The sequence below is a fragment of the Zootoca vivipara genome, chromosome Z (genome assembly GCF_963506605.1).
Source record: "Zootoca vivipara chromosome Z, rZooViv1.1, whole genome shotgun sequence".
Lineage (NCBI taxonomy): Eukaryota > Metazoa > Chordata > Lepidosauria > Squamata > Lacertidae > Zootoca > Zootoca vivipara.
Window position 1 is genome coordinate 44,975,308 of NC_083294.1, and position 27,576 is coordinate 45,002,883.

Genomic DNA, 27,576 nt, shown 5'->3' on the forward strand with positions numbered 1-27,576 from the left:
TGGAATTTGCTGCCAATAAGTGTGGTGGAGGTCCTCCTTCTTTGGAGGTCTTAAGCAGAGGCTTGACAGCCATATGTCTATGATTATATGACTATGACTATGATTCTATGATTATATGTTGGACATATGATTATATGTTGGACATATATTCGATGTGTGTGTGTGTGTGTGTGTGTGTGTGTGTGTGTGTGTGTGTGTATGCAATATTAAAATAACAGCAGCAGCAATAATAATAACAACAACAACAACAACAACAACAACAACAACAACAACAACAATAATAAAGCTTTCTTGGGCTCCATGATCACTGCAGATGGTGACAGCAGTCATTAAATTAAAAGACACTTGCTTCTCGGGAGAAAAGTGATGCCAAAACTAGGCAGCATCTTAAAAAGCAGAGAGCTCCTCCGCAGGATCTGTCCTAGAAACAATACTCTTCTCCCCAAAGGTGTCCTGTTAATGCACAAGTCTACTCCAGGTTGCGAGCAACGCAAGCAAAAACAAGGAAAGGTCACGATTCTGGAATTATAGAATCATAGAATCATAGAGTTGGAAGAGACCACAAGGGCCATCCAGTCCAACCCCCTGCCAAGCAGGAAACACCATCAAAGCATTCCTGACATATGCCTGTCAAGCCTCAGTTTAAGACCTCCAAAGGAGGAGACTCCACCACACTTCTTGGCAACAAATCCCACTGCCGAACAGCTCTTACTGTCAGGAAGTTCTTCCTCATGTTTAGGTGAAATCTTATTTCTTGTAGTTTGAATCCATTGCTTCGTGTGAAGGGCCAAACTCCATTAAGTACGGCCCTTCATTAAGTTTGGCCCTTCACATCAAGTCAGCAACACCCTGTGAAAACTCATCTGGATCCCATATACAGCTCGCGGTTCCAGCTCAGGGCGGCTTTCTGGTTTTTTCCCCCTTCCATTGCTGTAATTCAAAATTATCTCCCCGCTGCGTATGTACACAGTTGAGATAGCTGCACAAAGGGGAAATGACTGAAGCGTCGAGGAATTTTTCGGTTCGAGAGGGAGACTGAGTTTGGGGCGGGGGAAGGGGAGAGAGAGACAAAAGCTTATTTGGAAAGCAAGGAGCAAAGTGCCTTTTCAATGTTCCTATATCATAAAATCCTAGAGTTGGAAGAGACCCCAAGGGCCATCCAGTCCAACCCCCTGCCGAGCAGGAAACACCATCAAAGCACTCTTGACAGATGCCTGTCAAGCCTCTGCTTCAAGACCTCCAAAGAAGGAGACTCCACCACACTTCTTGGCAGCAAATCCCACTGTCGAACAGCTCTTACTGTCAGGAAGTTCTTCCTGATGTTGAGGTGGAATCTTCATCTTGTAGTTTGAATCCATCGCTCCGTGTCCACTTCTCTGGAGCAGCAGAAAACAACCTTTCACTCTCCTCCATATGACATTTGCTACCAAGGAGTGTGGTGGAGTCTCCTTCTTTGGAGGTCTTTAAGCAGAGGCTTGACAGCCATATGTCAAGAATGCTTTGACGGTGTTTCCTGCTTGGCAGGGGGTTGGACTGGATGGCCCTCGGGGTCTCTTCCAACTCTAGGATTCTGTGATTCTAAGATTCTATTTATTGTATTTTCACCATGCTCTGTATTATCTGAAAATGAAAGCATTTATTTAAATGGCAGGGGGTTGGACTGGATGGCCCTTGTGGTCTCTTCCAACTCTAGGATTCATAGTCCGACCCCCAGTCACCCACGCAGATCACGGGCTTCACCTGCAGCCGCAGCTGCCTCTCGCCAGGCTCTCCGCGCTGCGCTGCGCTCCCCGAAGCGGCTCCCGCGCAGCCGCCTCTTGCCGGGCCCTCCTCCGCCGCCGCTTCTCTCCGCGGCTGCTTCCAGCTCCGCCAACGCAGCCGTGCTCCATGGATCACGGCATTTCTTCTGCTCCCCAGAAGCGTGCAAATGGGAGGGCCGGAACCATAGAATCATAGAATCATAGAGTTGGAAGAGACCACAAGGGCCATCCAGTCCAACCCGCTGCCAAGTAGGAAACACCATCAAAGCATTCTTGACATATGCCTGTCAAGCCTCTGCTTAAAGACCTCCAAAGAAGTAGACTCACTCCACTCCTTGGCAGCAAATTCCACTGCCGAACAGCTCTTACTGTCAGGAAGTTCTTCCTATGTTTAGGTGGAATCTTCTTTCTTGATTCTATGATTCTAAGATTCTATTTATTACATTTTCACCATGCTCTGTATTATCTGAAAATGAAAGCATTCATTTAAAGGGCAGGGGGTTGGACTGGATGGAACTTGGGGTCTCTTCCAACTCTAGAATTCTATGATTCTATGATTCTAGTGGCAAGGAGTGCTAGTAAAACCATGGAAGCTCACTGTCAGAAAAGCTTCGCATTGGCTGGGAGAGAATCCTGAGCCTGCGATGTGTCTTTGGCCGCTGCCCAATAGGAAATAGAACCCATTTTGCCGGGTGTCTATCAGTTCCTGGCAGGCGGAATAAAAAATAGAGACTTGCCAACTTTTCCCAACGGGAACGAAGTAGAAGCATTGAGCCTCGGAAGAGATTTCCAGGGTGTTAGTCACCGGGGAAGAAGCCGCAGGGAGCAAAACCTTTATTTGGAAATGTTGGAAATGGAGGAACACAAAATGGGGAGGGTGTTTGACCGCTTCGCTGGAAAGCATGTTTGGAAGAAGGCGACAACTTTCACCCTAGAAGCTCGCTTTAGAAGGCTCCTCCTCAACGCCAAACATGGTATCGCCTACTTCCTTCAGAGTGTTCTAATAACTGAAGGTCTGCAAGATATAACTTCCATGTTCATAAATGGAGAAGGCAAACATGTACATAAAGATAGAAACCACAGAGGACAGGATCACACTTCAAAATGAACATAACAGATTAGACAACTGGGCCAAAGCAAACAAGATGAATTTTAACAGGGAGAAATGTAAAGTACTACACAGGTGAAAAAAAAAGAGAAAGGCACAAATACAGGATGGGAGACATGTGGCTTGAGAGCAGTACATGTGAAAAGGATCTAGGAGTCTTGGTAGACCACAAACTTGACATGAGTCAACAGTGTGATGCAGCAGCTCAAAAAGCCAATGCAATTCTTGGCTGCATCAGTAGGAGTATAGCATCTAGATCAAGGGAAGTAATACGTAGTACCACTGTATTCTGCTCTGGTCAGACCTCACCTGGAGTACTGTGTCCAGTTCTGGGCATCACAGTTCAAGAAGGATACTGACAAGCTGGAACGTGTCCAGAAGAGGGCAACCAAAATGGTCAAAGGCCTGGAAACGATGCCTTATGAGGAACGGCTAAGGGAGCTGGGTATGTTTAGCCTGGCACTCCCATTTCTTTAAGAACTTGCCATAGTTTGCTGTGGTCGACACATCATTGCATAGTCAATGAAGCAGAAGTAGCCTTTTTTCTGGAACTCTCTAGCTTTCTCCATAATCCAGCGCACCTGTCCATCTTGGGTGGCCCTGCATGGCATAGCTCATAGCTTCTCTGAGTTATTCAAGCCCCTTCGCCGCGACAAGGCATTGATCCATGAAGGGGATTGAATCATCTAGCGGGCACTGAAATAAGAAATGTACTAGAGAGTTCCAGAAAAACATCTACTTCTGCTTCATTGACTACGCAAAAGCCTTTGACTGTGTCGACCACAGCAAACTATGGCAAGTTCTTAAAGAAATGGGAGTGCCTGATCACCTATGTGGGACAAGAAATCTCTATGTGGGACAAGAAGCTACAGTTAGAACTGGATATGGAACAACTGCTTGGTTCAAAATTGGGAAAGGAGTACGACAAGGTTGTATATAGTCTCCCTGCTTATTTAATTTATATGCAGAATTCATCATGCGAAAGGCTAGACTAGATGAATCCCAAGCCGGAATTAAGATTGCCGGAAGAAATATCAACAACCTCAGGTATGCAGATGACACAACCTTGATGGCAGAAAGTGAGGAGGAATTCAAGAACCTTTTAATGAGGGTGAAAGAGGAGAGCGCAAAATATGGTCTGAAGCTCAGCATCAAAAATCCAAGATCATGGCCACTGGTCCCATCACCTCCTGGCAAATAGAAGGGGAAGAAATGGAGGCAGTGAGAGATTTTACTTTCTTGGGCTCCTTGATCACTGCAGATGGTGACAGCAGTCACGAAATTAAAAGATGCCTGCTTCTTGGGAGAAAAGCAATGACAAACCTAGACAGCATCTTTAAAAGCAGAGACATCACCTTGCCGACAAAGGTCCGTATAGTTAAAGCTATGGTTTTCCCAGTAGTGATGTATGGAAGTGAGAGCTGGACCATAAAGAAGGCTGAGCGCCGAAGAATTGATGCTTTTGAATTATGGTGCTGGAGGAGACTCTTGAGAGTCCCATGGACTGCAAGAAGATCAAACCTATCCATTCTGAAAGAAATCAGCCCTGAGCGCTCACTGGAAGGACAGATCCTGAAGCTGAGGCTCCATTTCTTTGGCCACCTCATGAGAAGAGAAGACTCCCTGGAAAAGACCCTGATGTTGGGAAAGATGGAGGACACTAGGAGAAGGGGACTCCCTGGAAAAGAACCTGATGTTGAGGAAGATGGAGGGCACGAGGAGAAGGGGACCCCCTGGAAAAGACCCTGATGCTGGGAAAGATGGAGGGCACGAGGAAAGGGGACTCCCTGGAAAAGACCCTAATGCTGGGAAAGATGGAGGGCACAAGGAGAAGGGGACGACGGAGGACGAGATGGTTGGACAGTGTTCTCAAAGCTACAAACTTGAGTTTGACCAAACTGCGGGAGGCAGTGGAGGACAGGAGTGCCTGGCATGCTCTGGTCCATGGGGTGATGGAGAGTCGGACATGACTAAACGACTCAACAACAACAACAAAGACCAATGCACATTGTGCAGACCAATGTGCACAAAAGAAAACTATGCTTCCTGCCTAGAGAACAGGGTTTCTAGGACTGAACAAAATGCAAGAGGCAGATCAGAGTTATCCCTCTTATGGACAATAAGCAGCTAAAGAGCTGAAGGTTGTGCCTGATTCTCAAAGCGATACTTTTATATGTGTTGAGTGTATGTCCCTCCTTTATCCACCCAGGTAGAATCATAGAATCATAGAATCGTAGAGTTGGAAGAGACCACAAGGGCCATCCAGTCCAACCCCCTGCCAAGCAGGAAACACCATCAAAGCATTCTTGACATATGCCTGTCAAGCCTCTGCTTAAAGACCTCCAAAGAAGGAGATTCTACCACACTCCTTGGTAGCAAATTCCACTGCCAAGCAGCTCTTACTGTCAGGAAGTTATTCCTAATGTTGAGGTGGAATCTTCTTTCTTGAAGTTTGAATCCATTGCTCCGTGTCCGCTTCTCTGGAGCAGCAGAAAACAACCTTTCTCCCTCCTCTATATGACATCCTTTTATATATTTGAACATGGCTATCATATCACCCCTTAACCTTCTCTTCTCCAGGCTAAACATACCCAGCTCCCTTATATCCCTTAAGGTATATCTTAAACAAGCAAGTACTGACAAAGCTTTCACTGCAGAATAGAGAGATAAGAATGCTTTGAGCAGTAGCTAATATAGGGTGGCAATGACCAGGGCCAGAATAATCCTGGTCAGGCCACGCAGGCCCTAAGAGCAAGAGGAACTCCATTTTGTATATTCAATTCTAAATCTCTCTGTCTCTGATAGAAAGCAAACAGGCACAGCATGTTTGCACATCTAATGCAAAGATCTAACCACACACAGCACTTCTAAGAAATTCTAGCTACACCACACTTTGTTACTTTGTTCCATCCTGTCTAGCATAAACCACAAGAGCACATCCTGTATAAGCTTTGTAACTTACATGGGGGTGGGGGTGGGTAAGTTTTGTTATAAAAGCACTCTGTGTATGCCCATGTGTCGGGCAGAATGAGAAACTCATTCTCACTGCCACAATTTATTGCAATTGTCTGACAATTCTAATAAATGTTTTAATAAATCTGTTTTATAATATGTACAACTGCCTGAGATTTTGTCTGGTCAATTTGGGAAGCCAATCATCCATATTACATTTCTGGTGTCCTAACATTTCTGGTGCAAGCGTGACTCGGATGAGGGCTTTTCCCTGAACCAGAGGCAGTCCCCTTTTTGCCCCACTGGACAGGGCGCAGATTCCTAACGGCGCCTCTGGTCTGGTGCACACCGGCAGACTTTTTCCGGAGGATCAGAAGTGGCCCTTGAGTTTCCGTGCCCTGGACGAAGAGGCAAAAGGACCGAGGTTGGAAGGGAAGAACAGGAAAAGCCGGCTGGGGTAAGTAGAAAGGGAAAAGGTACCTTGAAGGGAATTGGCCCCCTTTAATGAGGGGAAGGGAGATCCTGATCACATCTCCAGCGTGTTGGTAGTACTCAGTTAATCAGAGGTCAACTGGGAAAACCAGGCGCTTTGGGTAAGAGGCAAAGGGAGGAGGAAAATGTGTATGTTAGTAGTCAGTAGGGAGGAGGTCCCCTGACAAATAGATACTTAGGAAACAAGGAAAAACTGGGAGGTAGAGTGTGGTAAAGTGTCCAATGCATGGTATGTGTGGCAAAGTTTGCAGTGCGTGCTGTGAATGAGGGGATACTTTACAGGGCCATAAATGGGAGGAGTATGGTCAAGAGGAGGGAAAAATGTGATTTCCCTAGAATTCATGATAGATAAATTCAGAATGCTATAAAAGAAATTTAATTTACAAGTCCTGCCAACAACAAGTTCAGAGAAAAAAGGTGGTGCAAACCAGTATTCCCCCAAAGAGAAGAAAGGCATTGTGAGAAAGAAGATGAAGAGAAAGGCAGTGGTTAAACAGCAACAAATGATGGCTCAAGGACCAGTGAGGAACCAGAAGGGGTTCAAATGTCACTGGTGAAGGTCAGTTGCTAGGGAAAGGAACCACTGGACCTTAAAGGACGGAGATGTCTCGGTCAATGTAAAAGAGGAAGGAAGAGTGTTCGGAGAAAGATGGGACAAGGGGGTCCCAGCAGAAGAGAGTTCGTTGGCTTGGCAGGCATGGCAAGGAGCCGTGGCATGGGCGTAGGCAGGGGGGGCAGGAGGGGGCAATTGCCCCCCCTAGAAGCAGGGCCACTGGCCAGCCTGCCCCACTGCCCGCCCGGTGCCGTCTCCCTTCTCCCTGGCTGGCTGTGGGGCGGGCGGCGGGAAAGCACCAGAGCCGCGCAAAGCGTTTGGCTGGCTTTCCCTCCCTCCGCCCCACAGCCAGCAAGGGAGAAGGGAGACGTCCCTTCTAGCCGGCTGGCTGTGGGGCGGGCGGAGGGAAAGCCAGGCAACCGCTTTGCGCGGCTCTGGGGCTTTCCCTCCACCTGCCCCAGCGATTGCAGAGGGGGAGGAGGGGATCGGAGCAGCCCGATTTCGGGCTGATCCTGGCTCCCCCTCGTCCCTTCCGATCGCGGAGGGGGAGGAGGGAGTCGGAGCAGCCCGATTTCGGGCTGATCCTGGCTCCCCCCGTCCCTTCCTATCGCGGAGGGGGAGGAGGGAGTCGGAGCAGCCCGATTTCGGGCTGATCCTGGCTCCCCCTCGCCCCTTCCTATCGCGGAGGGGGAGGAGGGAGTCGGAGCAGCCCGATTTCGGGCTGATCCTGGCTCCCCCTCGCCCCTTCCTATCGCGGAGGGGGAGGAGGGAGTCGGAGCAGCCCGATTTCGGGCTGATCCTGGCTCCCCCTCGCCCCTTCCTATCGCGGAGGGGGAGGAGGGAGTCAGAGCAGCCCGATTTCGGGCTGATCCTGGCTCCCCCTCGTCCCTTCCGATCGTGGAGGGGGAGGAGGGAGTCGGAGCAGCCCGATTTCGGGCTGATCCTGGCTCCCCCTCGTCCCTTCCTATCGCGGAGGGGGAGGAGGGAGTCGGAGCAGCCCGATTTCTGGCTGATCCTGGCTCCCCCTCGTCCCTTCCGATCGTGGAGGGGGAGGAGGGAGTCGGAGCAGCCCGATTTCGGGCTGATCCTGGCTCCCCCTCGTCCCTTCCTATGTGGCCCTGCCCCCGCCCCTTGGCCCCCCCTTGCTCCCCGCCCCTTGCCCCCCCCTGATTTTCATCCTGGCTACGCCCCTGAGCCGTGGTCAAGGTGACCTAGGAGTTACCTGTTGGACTTTGTTATAAACATAGGCACCCAGTATTCTGTTTTTAAATATCCTTGAAACAGCCCCAAAAAGCCAAAAGAAGCATCAGACTGATTTTATGCCTAAAAGGGCTGTACAAACAGACAGCGGAGGATTTGTTCAGAAAAATCATCTCTGCAACCTTTAGAATGCTATTCACCACACTAGAAATGAGGCTACCCCCCCCCCCACACACACACAGGAAACTGACAAAATGCCAGTAACGGTGCTCAGAAAATGTTTTCATATGCTTCAGCTGGCTTCAAAAGAAAAGAAAAGAAAAATCATGTACTTAAGTAGTTCACAACGCAAGAGACAATAGATTTTATTTGAACAATTATAATCTTTTCCCCAAGCCCTGTTGAATCTGTGCAGACAGTAGTTTTGGGGAAACTTACAAAAAAAAGGAGACATTTGAGTCCTTCTAAAAGCAAACTACGTTTAAAGGGTTTTACCCTCCTACCTGCAACCCCATTTCATATGTTTTTGTGACAGCAACATGTTGGAAAATTTGTAGAACTGCATATTTTAATGAAATGAATGTCTGTCAACTAAAGAATTCAGGATAAGGTAGAAGGAAGTTATACTGAATTGAGATTTTGTGTGTAAAGGCATTGTCTGTTTGAATCTAACACTACGTAGGAAGACAGGCTGCAACATCTCAATAACTCTCAAACCTCCGGCAGAGATGTGTGGCATAACCCCCCTTATTTGGTTACACAAGCGATTCTGCATGATTTGTATTTGCACAACTTGTTTTCTCCTGCAACCTGCACTTAGAGACTGTGGCTGTGCCTGGCTGGTGTTGCCATTTCGGACATTCTATTGTGTGACATTGTGTGACCAAGACCGTTGCTGTGAAAGTAGGGAGAAAAAGATGTTATGCTTTGGAGGTCCACGTTTCAGCTTACAAAAACACTACTGCTCTAAATGCTTTGACTTTAAAAAAAAATTATGTCTCACGGAAATAGCCCGTTGCTACAAAGCAGCTGTAAGTTTCTTCTTCTTCTAGAAACCACAAGACTTTGCATAATTTGAAAAAAAAACAGGCTTCAGTATCCTAGCAGAACTCAGCCGTCGGCAGCTGGATGGGAGGCAAATACGGATTTAAAGGACCCCTCCTTAACCCTGCGCATACATGAAGTTCTGTGGAAGGAAAGAGAAACCACGGGGAGAACCTGAAAGATGGACCAGACGTGGAATCCTGTTGCAAGCCTTGTGAAATTCTGCAAAGACTGCTGTAAGGCACTGCTGCTATATCCCAGAGATGACTTCTCAACTAACTGCTGCTACATCCCAGAGAAGACTTCTGTGTGCCAGACACACCTCAATGTCCAATACGTGGGACGCACTACCTCGGAGAGTTTGGTGGTGGACTTACCAGCAAGAAGTTCTAAAACAGCAGCGGCAGCTACAAGGACAATCTCTCTCTCTCCCCCCCCCCCTTCTTTGTTTTTTATCTACAGGAAATCACTCGAGCGAACAGCGTGTAGCCTTGCGGAGCCTGACACGATGGTTCCAGCCTGACGCTAGTGAGTCCCTGAGTGAATCCTTGAAGGAAGGGAGATGAGACCCTCTTCATTCCTAGGTGGTGAGGTATCCATTCCATCCGGTGAAAGTGCCTGAGATGACCCCCTGGATCCACACCCTGCTGTGCCTAATCAGAAGTGGGTACCCAGCGCACGGTGCACCAGTTTCCCCTTGCAGCGTCTGACCGGCAAAAGACGCCCAGCGCATGGGAAACCGAAGTAGCCCCTGCTGTGACACTCCGGACGCTGTCACTCGACGCACGGGTTGAGGAATGTCCATCTTATGCAACGCCAACCATCAAGAAGGCACAGTAAATCTTAGACCCTTATGTATGTATGTATGTATGTATGTATGTATGTATGTATGTATGTATATTTGTATGGGAGGCATCAATTGAGTGGGACCCACAGTAGAATTCTACCTGCCCCCAAAGCAGTATCCTTAATTTGGAAGGAAGGGCAGTGTACCTGCCTCACTTGAGCGAACAGACCCAAAACAGTTTCAGAAATTGAACCATGGAAAATTATGGGAAGGGTTCCAGCAACTCCCTAGGTGATACAGGGCTATAGCTGGGTTGGGGATGTAACTGGAAGAAGTTGGCCAGGTGCACCCCTCAGTTCTGGCTTTGGAAATGAGGGGAGTAGCTTCTGGTAGCCCACTGATGTCTAATGTAAGCCTCTCCTGACTCTGGCAAACTGGAACAATAGCCATTCTTTCTGTAGCCAAATGCTCAGCTAGGACAAACCTCCAATTGTTATATATATATATCTTCCTGGCCTTTAGAACTGTGTAGGAAACTCTTGAGACCCACTGGTTTGCATTGAAGCCCAGTACTGAGCTGAGAGAGAACTGTGTATTTTCCTGCTGACATAAAGTTTTGGAAACAGTGGCCAAAGCCCCTCGGCTTTTAGATTTCCAGCAACTATAGTATCCCAGTATCTCTGAAGACTAGTGTGGCCATTATAGATTCATGGCCCACCTGAGAGAAAGAGCCCTTTGTTGCCAAAAGTCTGTATTGTGATTTCTAGGGGAGTGGGTGAATCACTATTGGGAAAAATCTGGATTTAAAACTCAGCTTTTGTTGTGCCTCTAATGGAAATGCAATGTAGTAGAAAGTGGCAATAGTGCTTGGATGTTTGTATAATGCAGAGATGTGTTTCCAGTTAGGTCTAACACAAAGGCTAAAAACTTCAACAGAAAATGCTTAGGAGTTATGGAAATAGATTAATCAAAAGGCTTAAATTCAGCAAGCATTTTTACTCTGGTTTATAGCATCAAGCTGAAGCGGGAAAAGAAAAACTTTCATGGTTACTTTACACTGACAGTTCTGCAGACTGAATGCCTTAATCTATGATGGTGTCTATCCTAACAATGAATTATTCTTCCCCCCTTAGGAAAGATTTCCAACCCCATGTGTATGTGTGGTAGCACTTTTAAGAAACTGTTTAGTAGTGCACGTTATTCATTTGTTTTAGAAACACTAGCTTGTATACCTTAAGTTAAGAAGTTTCAAAATGAAGGTCTGAATGTGCCAGGTAACAAAATGTAGGTCTGTTTGTGAAATATTTTGCTATTTGATTTAAGAAAGTAATGCACTAATGTCTTTAATGACTGCTAGTTCCTAGCACCTTCTTAGTTCTGGTGACCCTAAGAAACATTTAACAGCCTTGGTCAGGTATTTTAACTGTTCAGTAGAAAAGGCAGCCCCCACCCCGAAGTTATCTATCTGCCTTGCACTATTTCCCTGGAAGTCAAAAACCTAACATTTGAGCAAGCTTCCAGTTAGCCTTCTTCTGCCCTACATACTTCTTTGAAGCCCAGCAATCTTCTGAGGGTTCTGAAGTCTCTCAATAAAGCATGAGGTTTTGGCTAGACTCTCAGGACTAGATGCAGCTGGCCAGGTAGCCCTTCTGAACTCCTCCTGCTGTGTGTACATCAATCAGGCTCAACACGTGGTGACCGATATTGGACGGATCAGGGAACTAACATCTGTATACAACCAGAGTAAACGTGTTGAGAGTGATGTTAAAAACATTAAGAAGCAGGCTGATTTGTACCACAAGGTTAGCCTAGACGGTGAAGGTCTGCCCAGTGTATGGAGTTAGATTAGTTCTTGGCTCCCAGGTTGGTCATAGTTAAAAGAGATTCTGCTCGTAATATCAATTTTCTTTCTTATTGTCTTAGCCCTATGCAGAACCTTGGTCTGTAAAAAGCTTCTGGTAACCCTTCTGAGACAAGCTGAGTAACAAGCTGGGAAAAGTCAGCAGAAACTTCCTCACTTACTTTGCTCTCTGTTGCCCATCCTTTGGCCTAACATTGGAGCATGGGAAGCTGCTGGCTCCTCTGTAGAATCATAGAGTTGGAAGAGACCACAAGGGCCATCCAGTCCAACCCCCTGCCAAGCAGGAAACACCAGGAAACACTGTAGTGTGATGGGTCAATCAAATGGAGATGCAGAAACACACCTGTTCTTCATCTCCATATTGAAGAGGAGGGAATATAGGGTGGCAATGACCAGGGCCAGAATAATCCTGGTCAGGCCACGCAGGCCCTAAGAGCAAGAGGAACTCCATTTTGTATATTCAATTCTAAATCTCTCTGTCTCTGATAGAAAGCAAACAGGCACGGCATGTTTGCACATCTAATGCAAAGATCTAACCACACACAGCACTTCTAAGAAATTCTAGCTACACCACACTTTGTTACTTTGTTCCTTTGTTCCATCCTGTCTAGCATAAACCACAAGAGCACATCCTGTATAAGCTTTGTAACTTACATGGGGGTGGGTAAGTTTTGTTATAAAAGCACTCTGTGTATGCCCATGGGTCAGGCAGAATGAGAAACTCATTCTCACTGCCACAATTTATTGCAATTGTCTGACAATTCTAATAAATGTTTTAATAAATCTGTTTTATAATATGTACAACTGCCTGAGATTTCGTCTGGTCAATTTGGGAAGCCAATCATCCATATTACATTTCTGGTGTCCTAACACTATCTTAGTACAAAAGCAGCTTTTTCAACTCTATTCAGAACCAATTCAAACGTTCTGGGGGGGGGGAGTATGCAGTATAGCAGGCGTGTCCAACAGGTAGATTGTGATCTACTGGTAGATCACGGGGTGATCCTGGTAGATCTCTGGCCCCCCAGTGATCTCCTTTAAAAAAAAAGCAAAAAAAAGCAAAAAACCAAAACCACAACTTTGCCTTTCTCCCAAAAGCTCCCCAACTTTGGCTTCCTCAAAAAGCTCAACAACTTTTGCTTCCCAAAAAAAGCTCAAAAACTTTGGGTAGAATCATAGAATCATAGAGTTGGAAGAGACCCCAAGGGCCATCCAGTCCAACCCCCTGCCAAACAGGAAACACCATCAAAGCATTCTTGACATATGGCTGTCAAGCCTCTGCTTTTAAAGACCTCCCTAGCTAACAGGACCAGTGGTCGGGGAAGATGGGAATTGTAGTCCAAAACATCGGGAGGGCCGAAGGTTGGGGGTGCCCGATATACACGGATACCATTGTCTCGCGCAACAAAAACTGGCAAGGCAACCGAATAAAATTTCTTCGTCCCATATATCTTTGCTCAAAGGGAGCTTTGACTTCCTCCCGTTCGCCTCCCTGACTTCCATATGCAATCACTTTTATCTCTGCATTTCTAAATCACCCTGTTTACCTAATCCTCTCCAGATGTTTTGAGACTACAATTCCCATCGTCCCTGACCACTGGTCCGGCTAACTAGGGATCATGGAAGTTGTAGGCCAAAAACATCGGGAGGTCCAAGGTTGAGGAAGCCCGCCTTATCTCCATACTAAATAGACTTACTTCTAAGATTTATAATCGGCTCATTTTTTATATATGCACAAGTCATAGAATCCTAGAGTTGGAAGAGACCACAAGGGCCATCCAGTCCAACCCCCTGCCAAGCAGGAAACACCATCAAAGCATTCTTGACATATGCCTGTCAAGCCTCTGCTTAAAGACCTCCAAAGAAGGAGACTCCACCACACTCCTTGGCAGCAAATTCCACTGTCGAACAGCTCTTACTGTCAGGAAGTGCTTCCTAATGTTTAGGTAGATCACTCCTAGGTGTTTTTTTACAACAATGGGTAGATCCCTGCTGGTTTTTTAATACTGCGAGTAGATCGCAGTCCATTGGGAGTTAGATGTCCCTGCTATAACGGATTCGGGCAGAATGGTGGCAGCGTAGCGCCGAGGGAAGACATCAATTTAAGCGAGAGAGACCCTGGAGGGGATGGGACGCAGGAAGCGGGTCCTTTGCTAAAATTTACTGCGTGTAATCTTTTAAGAGAAAACATAATGAAAATGATGTATAGATGGTATCTTACACCACTAAGATTTCTCATAACCAGGATAATAAATGTTGGAAATGTAAGAAAGAGGAAGGCTCATTTTATCATATGTGGTGGACTTGCCCACTAGTAAGGGATTTCTGGGAGAAGATTTATAATGAATTAAAGAGAGTGTTGAAAAACACATTTATTAAGAAACCAGAATCCTTTCTATTGGGTATAGTCGGGAAAGAGATTCCTAAGAGAAATGTTAATTTCTTTATGTATGCTACAACGGCGGCAAGAGTACTATTAGCCAAGAACTGGAAGACCCATGAATTACCAACAGTGGACGATTGGCAAATGAAAATGATGGAAGTATATGGAACTGGCTGAGATGACCAGGAGAATCCGCGACCGGGGAGAAGAAGCGACAGAAGAAGAGTGGAAAGACTTTAAAATTTATTTGAAAAAATATGCTATAAATTGTATATCAAGAATAGATTTAGAATTGTATAGAAGCTGAGGATTTAAAATCTAAGTGAAGTATATAGAAAGGATAGATTTGAAATTTTAAGAAATTTATATAAAAATGCATTAGAAATTGCTAAAAGATAAAAATGAAATGAAGCTAAGATGGAGGGAACTCGAGGAGGTCCCCATATACAATGTTAAAGAAATTTGGATTTATATTTAGATGCTTGTTTTCTTTCTTTATTGTTATGTTATTGTATTTTAATGTGTTTCATTGTCTTTTAAGTTGCTGTTGATCTTTTGTTTTTCTCTTTTTGTGTTTACAAAATCAATAAAAATCATTTTTAAAAAATAGAAGTTTATAGAAACTGCGGGTTTGGGAATTATGTGAAGTAAATTGTTGTATGAGAGATTTGAAATCATAAGGAGTTTTAAATAACTAATTGGAAATTGCTAAAGGTAAAGGAGTAATGAACCGCAGACGGAGGGAACTCGAGGAAGTCCCCCCCCCAATACAATGTTAAAAGAAAAGGATTTTGCATTTGGATTTTTGGATTTCGTATTTGTTTTTTTAATGTAGTGTTCTTGTGTTTATTGTTATTTTCATATTGTCGTGTCTTTTATTGTTACTTTAATATGGTGTTGTTTCTTTTTGTTGTAAAATCAATAAAAATTGTTATTAAAAGAAAAGAAGAAGCGGGGCCTTTTCAGGGATGGCCCCACTTGGCCCTCCAGTTGCCCATCGCCCCTGATCACTGCTGCTTCCGTGAGCAGCCAGCGAGGCGGGAAAGCTCCGCCCACTGCCGGCGAGAAAAGGCACCGCCTCCGTCGCCGTATTCCCGCTTTTGGGCAGCCCTAGCGACTGAGGCGGCCGAGCGAGAGGGAGGCGGAGTCCGCCGCCCTCCCGGCAACCCTAGCGCCTAGTGACGCGGAAGGGGCGGGGAAATGGGCGCGCACGTCCGCTGAGGCGAGGGAGAGAGCCCTAGCGCCTAATGATGCGGAAGGGGCGGGGAAATGGGCGCGCACGTCCGCTGACTGGGGACGCGAAAGGGCCAATGGGCGGGCCGGGCGCGCCGTCCGCTGAGGCGACCGACCGAGAGGGAGGCGGAGTCCGCCGCCTTCCCGGCAGCCCTAGCGCCTAGTGACGCGAGAGGGGCGGGGAAATGGGCGCGCCTGTCCGCTGACTGGTGGTGGCGCGAAAGGGCAAATGGGCTGAGGCGGCCGAGCGAGAGGGAGGTGGAGTCCGCCGCCTTCCCGGCAGCCCTAGCGCCTAGCGATGCGGAAGGGGCGGGGAAATGGGCGCGCACGTCCGCTGAGGCGAAGAGACGGCGCTTCCTCGGCGGCGGCTGGTGACCGAAAGAACCCGGGTCCGAGGGGTGAGTGAGGGCAGGGAGCCTAGGAGGGGTCTCCCTCCTTCCGGGCGAGGGGCCTGTTTGGGGACTACCATTCCCAGCATCCCTCACCGCTTGCTCCTGCTCGCGAGGGATGATGGGAGTTGTAGTCCCCAAACAGCTGTGAGGCGACCCCAGCCCGAAACAAAAGCGGGCCTCCTCGGGCTTGAGGGGAAGGGGCGGCTCTGTGGGGGAGGGGGGTGCTTCGCCACAGCCCCCCCCACTTGGCGGGGTCTGGACGGGGAGGGGGCGATCGGGGGGTCTCTAGCCGATGGGGGCGGGGCTTCCTGGGGGGGCGGGAAGAGCCTGGCTCTTTGGAATTCATAGAATCCTAGAGTTGGAAGAGACCCCAAGGGCCATCTATATGACATCCTTTTATATATTTCATAGAATCATAGAGTTGGAAGAGGCCACAAGGGCCATCCAGTCCAACCCCCTGCCAAGCAGAAAACACCATCAAAGCATTCCTGACAGATGGCTGTCAAGCCTCCGCTTAAAGACCTCCAAAGAAGGTCCTTGGCAGCAAATTCCACTGCCAAGAATCTTCTTTCTTGTAGTTTGAATCCATTGCTCCGTGTCCGCTTCTCTGGAGCAGCAGAAAACAACCTTTCACCTTCCTTTGATATATTTGAACTCTTCCAACTCTATGATTGTATGAAATTCGTAAGTAGAGGTACCACTGTATATTAATTCATGGTCCACCCGGCTGCAAAAGTAGGCAAACCCCAGAGCCTTGACCTTTGCCGCTTTTTTTCTTTCTGCCTGTAGGTTTGCCAAGATGCTTTCGGATTCCTAAATCACCCTGACGAGACATTTGGGGAGACAAAGCCGCAGGCGCAGAAGCGAGGACGAATCGGGGCCAATGCAGCAGCAACGAAGGCAGCCAGAGTTAGTGGGAGGAAACCTTCCCGTCTTCCTCTTCCCCACGGAGCTTATCTTTTATGCGGACGACCAGTCGACCCACAAACAGGTCTTGACTCTCTATAACCCCTACGAATTTGCCTTGAAATTCAAAGGTGCGTGTCTCACTTACAATTCAATTTAAGGGTTTGCTTAGGGAAGAGGGATTGTCTCTCTTTTTCTTTTCTTTTTTAAATAACCTTTATTGAGATTAAAACAATACATAAAATACAGACAAATAAAAACTGCAACCGAAACATCAATCAAATCAGCCGTTATACAAATCTTACATTTTCTTCTTATCAGTTGACTTCCACTCATCTTCATCCCGTGCTACAGATATACTTATTTGTACTGCTTTAAATCAGAGGCCTGGAAACGATGCCTTATGAGGAACGGCTTAGGGAGCTGGGTATGTTTAGCCTGGGGAAGAGGAGGTTAAGGAGGTTAATATGATAGCCATGTTCAAATATATCAAAGGATGTCATATAGAGGAGGGTGAAAGGTTTTTTTCTGCTGCTCCAGAGAAGCAGACACGGATCAATGGATTCAAGCTACAAGAAAGAAGATTCCACCTCAATATTAGGAAGACCTTCCTGACAGTTAGAGCTGTTCGGCAGTGGGATTTGCTGCCAAGGAGTGTGGTGGAGTCTCCTTCTTTGGAGGTTTTTAAGCAGAGGCTTGACAGGCATATGTCAGGAATGCTTTGATGGTGTTTCCTGCTCGGCAGAGGGTTGGACTGGATGGCCCTTGGGGTCTCTTCCCACTCTACGATTCTATGATTCTAATTTCATTTTGGAATCTGTACAGAATATTTGTTGTAAACCCAAGTCTTTTCACATATTCTCCAAATTTCCCCCCAATTATAATTGCATTTCTTATAGGTACCCCCTCTTATTGCATTTGTCAGTCTGGCCAAATCAAGGTAACTGATTCCTTTTTCCTGCCAATCTCCAACTGTAGGCGTCTCCTGTGATTTCCATAATTTAGCGATTGAAATCCTTGCCGCTATCACCGAGTACAGGAATACTTTTTCGTCCTGTTTATTCCCTCATCTACCATGCCCAATAGAAATGATCTGGAGTTTTTTTAATGTTGTATTTGAGTATATATATTTTTTCAATTCCTCCAACACATCATTTTAGTACAGTGCCACGAAATATGTCAAAAGGTCCCAGCAATATGGCATCTCCAGCAATGGTTGTCTTTGGTTTTGTACATCTTATGGATTTATATTTTTTTTTAAAAAAGAAATTTTATTAAATTTTAAAAATACATAATACCAAAAAATGCATTTCAACAACAATTTCATACATAGAAAATCCCTAATACAAAACCCCCATCCCCCACAGACTTCCCTCCGCTGCTTTCTCAACTTCTTTTCTATCTATTTATACTTCTGACAAAATCTAATCTAATGTCCTCTATAATTATTCATCCCTGCGTGCATTCTTTCATTGACTAGCTCTTCCCAAATCCTTTTTTTAATTACCGCAGTGCCTCACTAGACGAAATTAATTCGTTCCACGGGTCAATTCGTGTAACAAATCTTTCGTCTCGTGAGTCCCGGTTTCCCATAGGAATGCATTGAAACTTAATCAATGCGTTCCCATGGGCGCTTGCTCTCTTGTCTGCCTGCGTGCCGGGGCTTGTCAACCCCGGCAAACAGCGCCCACCGAACTTCGGATCTGTCCCCCGATGCGCTACGGCTCGGGGAAGCAGGCAGGCAGACGGCAACGGCCCGCAGCTTCCCAGGCTGTTGCCATCTCCCTGCCTGCTTCCCCGAGCCGAAGTGCATCGGGGGACGGAGCCAAATTCCTCCCCTTCTTCCCGCTGCTGCCAAGCCAGTCCCCGAGCCGAAGTGCGGCGCGGGAGGGGGCTTTTCGTCGTTTGCGTTCCCCCCAAGGGGGAGGCAGACAACGAAAAGCCCCCGCTGCTGACTTCGCAAGACGAAGTGGCGGCCCTAAAAAACCTCATCGTCTTGCGAGGCCACCTCCGATCGCAAAACCTACTCGTATAGCGGAAAATTCATCTTACAGAGCATTCGTCTAGCGAGGCACCACTGTCTCTCCAATTTTATCTCTTAATCTAACTTCCTGCCTTTTAATCTAGGCATGTCAGCATATCTTCCTTCTCACGATATTTCCGCATATATTCATCATAACTTTTCCACCCGCTTCTCAATTTTTGCTTCAATTGCTTTCTCACCACTGCTGTCCATTTGGCCATCGGCAAATACTCGGTAAGTTTGTTCATCCGCTGCTCCACTGTTGGTATATTTGCGGTTTTCCAATATGTGGCTATTAACGTCCTGGCTGCTGTACAAGCATACAAAAAACCCTTTTTTATTCTCCTTTGATACTTCGTTATTAATCAATCCCAATAAATAAATCTCTGGGTTTTTTTGATAATTGATTTTTTCATGAGTTTCTTCAATTCCTCATGAATAGCTAGCCAGAACTTTTTGATCCCTTCGCATGTCCACCACATATGGAAAAAGGTACCGGACAGAGATTCGTTTTTAACCTATAAATTTTAGCCCATTTTGTAGGTGTTAAGTACCGCCTGTGGTACATTTTTACAAAATTTTCTCTTATATTATATGAAGCTGTGAAGTTGATATCCTGGCTCCATAGTTTTTCCCATTGCTCTAGATCAGGCATCCCCAAACTTCAGCCCTCCAGATGTTTTGTACTACAATTCCCATCACCCCTGACCACTGGTCCTTTTAGCTAGGGATCATGGGAGTTGTGGGCCAAAACATCTGGAGGTCCGCAGTTTGGGGGTGCCTGCTCTAGATGTATGGTTGTCCCGATATCTTTTGACCAATTAATCCTTGCTTCTGTTGTGCCTTCATCCCTCGAATCCCATTCCAGTAGGAGATTATATGCTCTGGATAGTATTTTAGTTTTACTTTGGATAACTTCCTTCTCAAATTTAGAAATATCTCTTGCAAAACCTTTCTTTTTATCTGCCTTGAATAGACTGCTCAGCTGTATATATTGCCAATTACTTATTCCCAAGGATTTTAAATCTTCATATTTTTTCTAATTTATATTCACCCTCGAATTCCTCTAACAACTTTCTATATGTGAGCCAATCTGATATAGTATTCAATTTCTTAATAGCATTTAATGGATTTTGACTGGCGTCAGGTACCGCTTCTAAAACATCTTAATTAGGTTTTCTTTAACTCCCTCTGACGCTGCAAAATTCCAAGGTACCTTCCAGAGTTTTTCCCCATCTGTCCATTTCTATAGATTTCCCCAACTCCATTGCCCACTTGGTTGTAGTTTCCTTAACTGCTTTCATCTTTAACCTCCCACTCCAGAATTGTATTATACATCTTAGAAATAATTTCCCGGCTATTCTGTAGTAGGTTGATCTCCAATAAGGATGGTTCATTATTAAAACCTCTTTTTTTGTGCAATATCTTCTTTGAATCTAGTTACAGGTAGGTAGCCGTGTTGGTCTTGAGTCGAAGCAAAATAAAAAAAATCCTTCAGTAGCACCTTAAAGACCAACTAAGTTTTTATTTTGGTACGAGCTTTCGTGTGCATGCACACTTCTTCAGATACACTTGAAACAGAAGAGTCAGACCCTTATGTATATACAGAGAGTGGTGGGGGTGGGGGTGGGAATGGGTGATGGGTGATGGGCTGATGGGAGTGGTAAACCTGTAGATGGCTGTTAACGACTGCTGATGACTGCAATTGGTCCTGCGGGGGAAAAGCAAGGGCTGAGGTGCTAAAGAAAGCTTGATCATGCATAATGAGATAAGAATCCGATGTCTCTATTCATCCCAGGTGGCTCCGTGGTTTTAAGCTTGGTAATGAGTTCCAATTCAGCAACTTCCCTTTCCAGTCTGTTCCTGAAATTTTTCTGTAATAAAACAGCTGCTTTGAGATCTTGTATAGAATGTCCTGGGAGATTGAAACATTCTCCTACTGGTTTCTCTGTCTTGTGGTTCCTGGTGTCAGATTTGTGTCCATTTATCCTTTGGCGTAGGGTTTGGCCTGTTTGTCCAATATAGAGAGCTGAAGGGCACTGTTGGCATTTGATTTGAAAGCCAAGTTTGCCTATGCCCGGTCTAGATACTTGCATAGAGAGAATAATTCTCATTTTAATAGACACATCAGGCCCACAATGCAGCCTGGCTTGCTGAATTTCCTTTTACAGTAACTACCGATTATTTTACGAACGCCCGCTCAGATCCTGACTCTTAATTCTTGGAAAAGCACCCAATTTAGACAAGTGTTAAAAATGCCGGTGGGAAACCTGTGGCTCCCGTCGTCTCTAGCCAACAGGAGCACTGGTCAAGAATGATGGGAATTGTAGTCCCCCAAAAAACTGGAGGGCCGGCGTTGGCCTATGCAAGGCAGCGAGGTGTACATGAAAGAATGGGGAAAATTTATAGCATATATAGATAAGATAGTTGAAACAAAATAACATCTTAAATAAGAAATTACTCACAGAAGGAAACAAACTCACAACAACAAATTAAAAAGCTTTATTGGACATACAGATAGAAAATACAGTACAATGTATAGTAAAAATAAATAAATAAATACGCATATATATATATATATATATATATATATATATATATACACAAAAAGAGGATTAAACAAGAAAATATGAGTACAAAAAGAAAGAGGATGAAGGTTTAGAAATGATATGAAGAATGTTGAAAATAGACTGAAACTATAAGGAATGTTATACCGCGCAACCAAACATATGAATATAAAAACAGCAGAAGAAAGTAGTGTGGAAGTCGATCATCGGAAATTTTTGTAACTTTAGGTTTGAACTTTAAGAGTTGTTGTTATTATACTAAGTTGTATTTTTATTTGAGAATTATAGAGAATTTGTAAAGATAATGAATGTAATGAGCCCAAATGTCTGATAATGGAATATGTGGTATGCGAAAACTAATAAAAAATAATTTAAAAAAAAGAAACTCGGGCCTCCAGCTGTTTGGGGACTACAACCTCTATCATCCCTTACCCCTGGTCCTGTTAGCTAGGGATGCTGGGAATAGGAGTCCCAAAATAACTGGAGTCTGTTCTGAAGGTAAGAATGGAATTGAAATGAACGAGATCCGGCTTAGCAAACTCGGGCCTCCAACTTCCATCATCCCTTACCCCTGGTCCTGTTAGCTAGGGACGATGGGAGTTGTAGTCCCAAAAACAACTGGCGGGCCGGAGTTTGGCCATGCCTGATGTTGAGCTTCGCTTCTGTGGCAGTTCCTTGCAATTGGCCGACATACGATGACAGCCCCTTTTCTTTCCTTCCAGTTCTCTGCACAACCCCAAATAAATATGTCGTGGTAGATGCGGCGGGCGCGGTGAAGCCTCAGTGCTGTGTTGACATGTGAGTAAAAAGCTGGGTTTTTTGAGGGCATCCTGAGCAAGTTTGCAGATGACACCAAATTGGGAGGGGTGGCTAATACCCCAGAGGACAGAATCACACTTCAAAATGACCTTAACGGATTAGACAACTGGGCCAAAGCAAACAAGATGAATTTTAACAGGGAGAAATGTAAAGTACTACACTTGGGCAAATAAAAATGAAAGGCACAAATACAGGATGGGAGACACCTGGCTTGAGAGCAGTACATGTGAAAAGGATCTAAGAGTCCTGGTGGACCACAAACTTGGCATGAGTCAACAGTGTGATGCAGCAGCTAAAAAAGCCAATGCAATTCTGGGCTGCATCAATAGGAGTATAGCGTCTAGATCAAGGGAAGTAATAGTACCACTGTATTCCGCTCTGGTCAGAAATCACCTGGAATACTGTGTCCAGTTCTGGGCACCACAGTTCAAGAAGGATACTGACAAGCTGGAACGTGTCCAGAGGAGGGCAAGAAAAATGGTCAAAGGCCTGGAAACGATGCCTTATGAGGAACGGCTTAGGGAGCTGGGTATGTTTAGCCTGGAGAAGAGAAGGTTAAGGGGTGATGTGATAGCCATGTTCAAATATATTAAAGGATGTCATATAGAGGAGGGTGAAAGGTTGTTTTCTGCTGCTCCAGAGAAGCGGACACAGAGCAATGGATTCAAACTACAAGAAAGAACCTAAACATTAGGAATAACTTCCTGACAGTAAGAGCTGTTCGACAGTGGAGTTTGCTGCCAAGGAGTGTGGTGGAGTCCTTCTTTGGAGGTCTTTAAGCAGAGGCTTGACAGGCATATGTCAAGAATGCTTTGATGGTGTTTCCTGCTTGGCAGGGGGTTGGACTGGATGGCCCTTGTGGTCTCTTCCAACTCTAGGATTCTATGACTTGTGCATATATAAAAAATGAGCCGATTATAAATCTTAGAAGTAAGTCTATTTAGTATGGAGATAAGGCAGGCTTCCTCAACCTTGGACCTCCCGATGTTTTTGGCCTACAACTTCCATGATCCCTAGTTAGCCGGACCAGTGGTCAGGGACGATGGGAATTGTAGTCTCAAAACATCTGGAGGGCCGAGCCGAGGTTGAGGATTAGGTAAACAGGGCGATTTAGAAATGCGGAGATAAAAGTGATTGCATATGGAAGTCAGGGAGGCGAACGGGAGGAAGTCAAAGCTCCCTTTGAGCAAAGATATATGGGACGAAGAAATTTTATTCGGTTGCCTTGCCAGTTTTTGTTGCGCGAGACAATAGTATCCGTGTATATTGGGCACCCCCAACCTTCAGCCCTCCCGATGTTTTGGACTACAATTCCCATCTTCCCCGACCACTGGTCCTGTTAGCTAGGGATCATGGGAGTTGTAGGCCAAAACATCTGGAGGGCCACGGGTTGGGGATGCCTGTTATAAAGAGAAAAGGGGAAAATTAATGAACATTATATTAAGACAAAAAATAGCAATAACGCGGCTGTCCACACTCTCCTCTTGTTCCAGCGTGATCCGCCACCGAGACGTCCGACCTTGCCACTATGGCGTGATTGACAAGTTTCGGCTCCAGGTCTCTGAGCAGAGCCAGAGGAAAGCGCTGGGGAGGAAAGAGGTCGTCGCCACGCTGCTTCCGGCGGCAAAAGAGCCGAAGGAAGAGGAGGAGGGCAGGATCACGGAGCACCTGGCAGAGAGCGTCTTTTTCGAGCAGGCCTTGTGCCAGCCAGGTTAGTTGGAACGCCATTGCTTTTTGGTGCTATATACTGTACCTGCCTCTTTCTCTCTTTCTCTTTTTAAAAATGTTTTATTGAAGCATATTTACTTTTTAAAAATAGTTTTGATGGCTTCTTCAATATATACATCCTTTATGAAATCTCTCTCTCAAACTTTCCCTTTTTCCCTGACCTCCTCCTCTTTACCTTTACATTGGTGCCTCGCTAGACGAATTTAATTCGTTCCATGGGTCTTTTCTCGTAACGAAAAATTCGTCTAGCGAATCCCATAGGAATGCATTGGATTTTTTTTGCCCCTAGGAACGCATTAATGGAATTTCAATGCATTCCTATGGGAAACCGTGATTGGCTAGACGAATTTTTCGTAAAACGGATTCGTCTAGCGAGGCAACCTCCGCTCGATAAATCCTTTCGTTAAGCGGAAATTTCGTTAAGCAGGGCATTCGTTAAGCGAGGCACCACTGTATACATCCTTTATGAAATATCTCTCTAAAACTTTCCATTTTTCCCCTGCCCTCCTCCTCCTTACCTTTCATTGATTCATCCTGCGTCTTATTTCCCCAATGAATGAATTGACATCTATATGATGATGATGATGATGATGATTATTATTATTATTATTATTATTATTATTATTATATACCAGGGGTCAGCAAACCTTTTTCAGCAGGGGGCCAGAGATGCATTTGAAATAAAAATGCATTTACACATTCTACTTGTGTAAAACCATACTGGTTCCTGGACCGTCAGACAAAAATTGGGCCGGATTTGGCCCCCGGGCTGTAGTTTGGCTACCTATGGCAGGGGCGGGGAAAAAGTTTTGCCGCAGGCTGGTCCCTCAGACCTTGTGGGGGGCCGGACTATATTTTTCTGGGGGGGGGGGTGGAGAATGAATTCCTATGCCCCACAAATAACCCAGAGATGCAACTATATATGTAAAAATGTAGGCATTGCGCGCACAGAGGTCACAGCCAAACAGGAAACACACAACCCCCTGCCAAGCAGGAAACACCATCAAAGCATTCCTGACAGATGCCTGTCAAGCCTCTGCTTAAAGACCTCCAAAGAAGAAGACTCCACCACACACCTTGGCAGCAAACTCCACTGTCGAACAGCTCTTACTGTCAGGAAGTTCTTCCTAATGTTTAGGTTCTTTCTTGTAGTTTGAATCCATTGCTCTGTGTCCGCTTCTCTGGAGCAGCAGAAAACAACCTTTCACCCTCCTCTATATGGCATCCTTTAATATATTTGAACATGGCTATCACATCACCCCTTAACCTTCTCTTCTCCAGGCTAAACATACCCAGCTCCCTAAGCCGTTCCTCATAAGGCATCGTTTCCAGGCCTTTGACCATTTTTCTTGCCCTCCTCTGGACACGTTCAGACACCATTTTGGTTGCCCTCCTCTGGACACGTTCCAGTTTGTCAGTATCCTTCTTGAACTATGGTGCCCAGAACTGGACACAGTATTCCAGGTGAGGTCTGACCAGAGCAGAATACAGTGGTACTATTACTTCCCTTGATCTAGACGCTCTAGTCCTCTTGATGCAGCCCAGAATTGCATTGGCTTTTTTAGCTGCTGCATCACACTGTTGACTCATGTCAAGTTTGTGGTCTACCAAGACTCCTAGATCCTTTTCACATGTACTGCTCCCAAGCCAGGTGTCTCCCATCCTGTATTTGTGCCTTTCATTTTTTTTTTGCCCAAGTGTAGTACCTTACATTTCTCCCTGTTAAAATTCATCTTGTTTGCTTTGGCCCAGTTGTCTAATCTGTGAAGGTCTTTCTGAAGTGTGATCCTGTCCTCTGGGGTATTAGCCACCCCTCCCAATTTGGTGTCATCTGCAAACTTGCTCGGGATCTGCAAGTTTGTCATCTGCAAACTTGTTTTCTGCTGCTCCAGAGAAGCGGACACGGAGCAATGGATTCAAACTACAAGAAAGAAGATTCCACCTCAACATTAGGTAGAACTTCCTGACAGTAAGAGCTGTTCGGCAGTGGGATTTGCTGCCAAGAAGTGTGGTGGAGTCTCCTTCTTTGGAGGTCTTTAAGCAGAGGCTTGACAGCCATATGTCAAGAATGCTTTGATGGTGTTTCCTGCTGGGCAGGGGGTTGGACTGGATGGCCCTTGTGGTCTCTTCCAACTCTAGGATTCTATGATTCTAATTGTATATCCACCTAAACATTAGGAAGAACTTCCTGACAGTAAGAGCTGTTCGATAGTGGGATGTGCTGCCAAGAAGTGTGGCGGAGTCTTCTTCTTTGGAGGTCTTTAAGCAGAGGCTTGACAGGCATATGTCAAGAATGCTTTGATGGTGTTTCCTGCTCGGCCGGGGGTTGGACTGGATGGCCCTTGGGGTCTCTTCCAATTCTATGATTCTAGGATGCCCTCAAGCCCGCAATTAACCCCCAAAACCAAAGAGACTAAAGGGAAAGCGTCAGAAAGAAAGAAAGAAAGAAAGAAAGAAAGAAAGAAAGAAAGAAAGAAAGAAAGAAAGAAGGATAGGGATAGAGGACCACAACCATTTGACTTTTTAATGTTTTATTTGAGCATATTTACAAACAAATAGACAATAAGGTACACACACTTCACCCCCCAAAACCAATGAAAGTAAAGGGAAATGGTCAGAAAGGGAGGATGGAGGAACACGCCCATTTGACTCTCCCTTGCCAACACTTGTCACCTTGAGCGTGCTTTTAAGTTCTCGTTCCCCCTGCGTATCGTTTATTGCTGCAGCTTCGATAGTACGATTACGGTGTGACATCAAGTCACCTTTGCAAGATGGACCTTCCTCTGCTTGCCAATATGAAGAGGATGCCAGGCAGGTCGAACCTTTCTGTAAGAGAAAAAAGGATTTTATGTTCCCCCTGCTTCCTCTGGTTGTCAATAAACATTAGGAAGAACTTCCTGACAGTAAGAGCTGTTCGACAGTGGGATTTGCTGCCAGGAAGTGTGGTGGAGTCTCCTTCTTTGGAGGTCTTTAAGCAGAGGCTTGACAGCCATATGTCAAGAATGCTTGGATGGTGTTTCCTGCTTGGCAGGGGATTGGACTGGATGGCCCTTGGGGTCTCTTCCAACTCTGTGATTCTATGATTCTATGATAGCCATGTTCAAATATATAAAAGGATGTCATATAGAGGAGGGTGAAAGGTTGTTTTCTGCTGCTCCAGAGAAGCGGACACACGGAGCAAAGGATTCAAACTACAAGAAAGAAGATTCCACCTCAACATTACCGTGTTTCCCCTTTTTAAATACGTAGTCAAAAAGTAAGCCATGGCAGGGTTTTCCTATAAGTAATAGAAGTAAGATGTACCCCGAAAGTAAGCTGCCATTGTTCCTGCCCAGGGGCATCCTTCCCATTGGGCTGAATGGCACAGTGCAGCCCGGCGCCCGCCCAGCAGGGGCGCATCGAGGAGGCATGCACACTGAGCCGCCCACGTGTTGGCGGAGCTCCCTCCGTCGAGCGGCGGCGCCCCCCCCCCACTTAGCCAGGCCAGCTCCCCGACGCCATGCTCTCCTCGGGGTGCAGATCTCCTTGCCTCTGGCAAAGCAGTCTTGAAGGCAGGGAGGGCCGCCGTGGGGATGTAGCCAGGATGGTGTCGCCGCCTGCTGGGTTCACAATGGGGCGGGACAGAGCAGAGAGGTGCCTTTCTCTCTGCACACTGTTGCGAATGAGACGCACCCCAGGCGGGGAGAGAGAAGCCGCGCTTACTCTGACAGCCTCCACAAAGGGAGAGAGGGACGTTAACCGGTCGAAAGGGACATGGCGTGGCTTTCT

At 46.0% G+C, this 27,576-nt stretch overlaps 1 protein-coding gene across 2 annotated transcripts in view; it reads left to right on the top strand.

The window, feature by feature from the left end:
* Positions 1 to 15,578: 15,578 nt before the first annotated feature.
* The window catches only part of LOC118078821 (motile sperm domain-containing protein 1), a 30,423-nt gene continuing 18,425 nt past the window's right edge, over positions 15,579 to 27,576 (top strand). The window contains exons 1-4 of one of the 2 annotated variants that reach the window (XM_060270374.1): positions 15,579 to 15,771; positions 16,555 to 16,802; positions 21,984 to 22,059; positions 23,574 to 23,791. In XM_060270374.1, coding sequence (XP_060126357.1) covers positions 16,649 to 16,802; positions 21,984 to 22,059; positions 23,574 to 23,791 — 448 coding nt within the window. In that variant the 5' untranslated portion in view covers positions 15,579 to 15,771; positions 16,555 to 16,648. The remainder of the gene's footprint in view (positions 15,772 to 16,554; positions 16,803 to 21,983; positions 22,060 to 23,573; positions 23,792 to 27,576) is intronic. The other variant, XM_060270375.1, reaches the window with a different exon arrangement.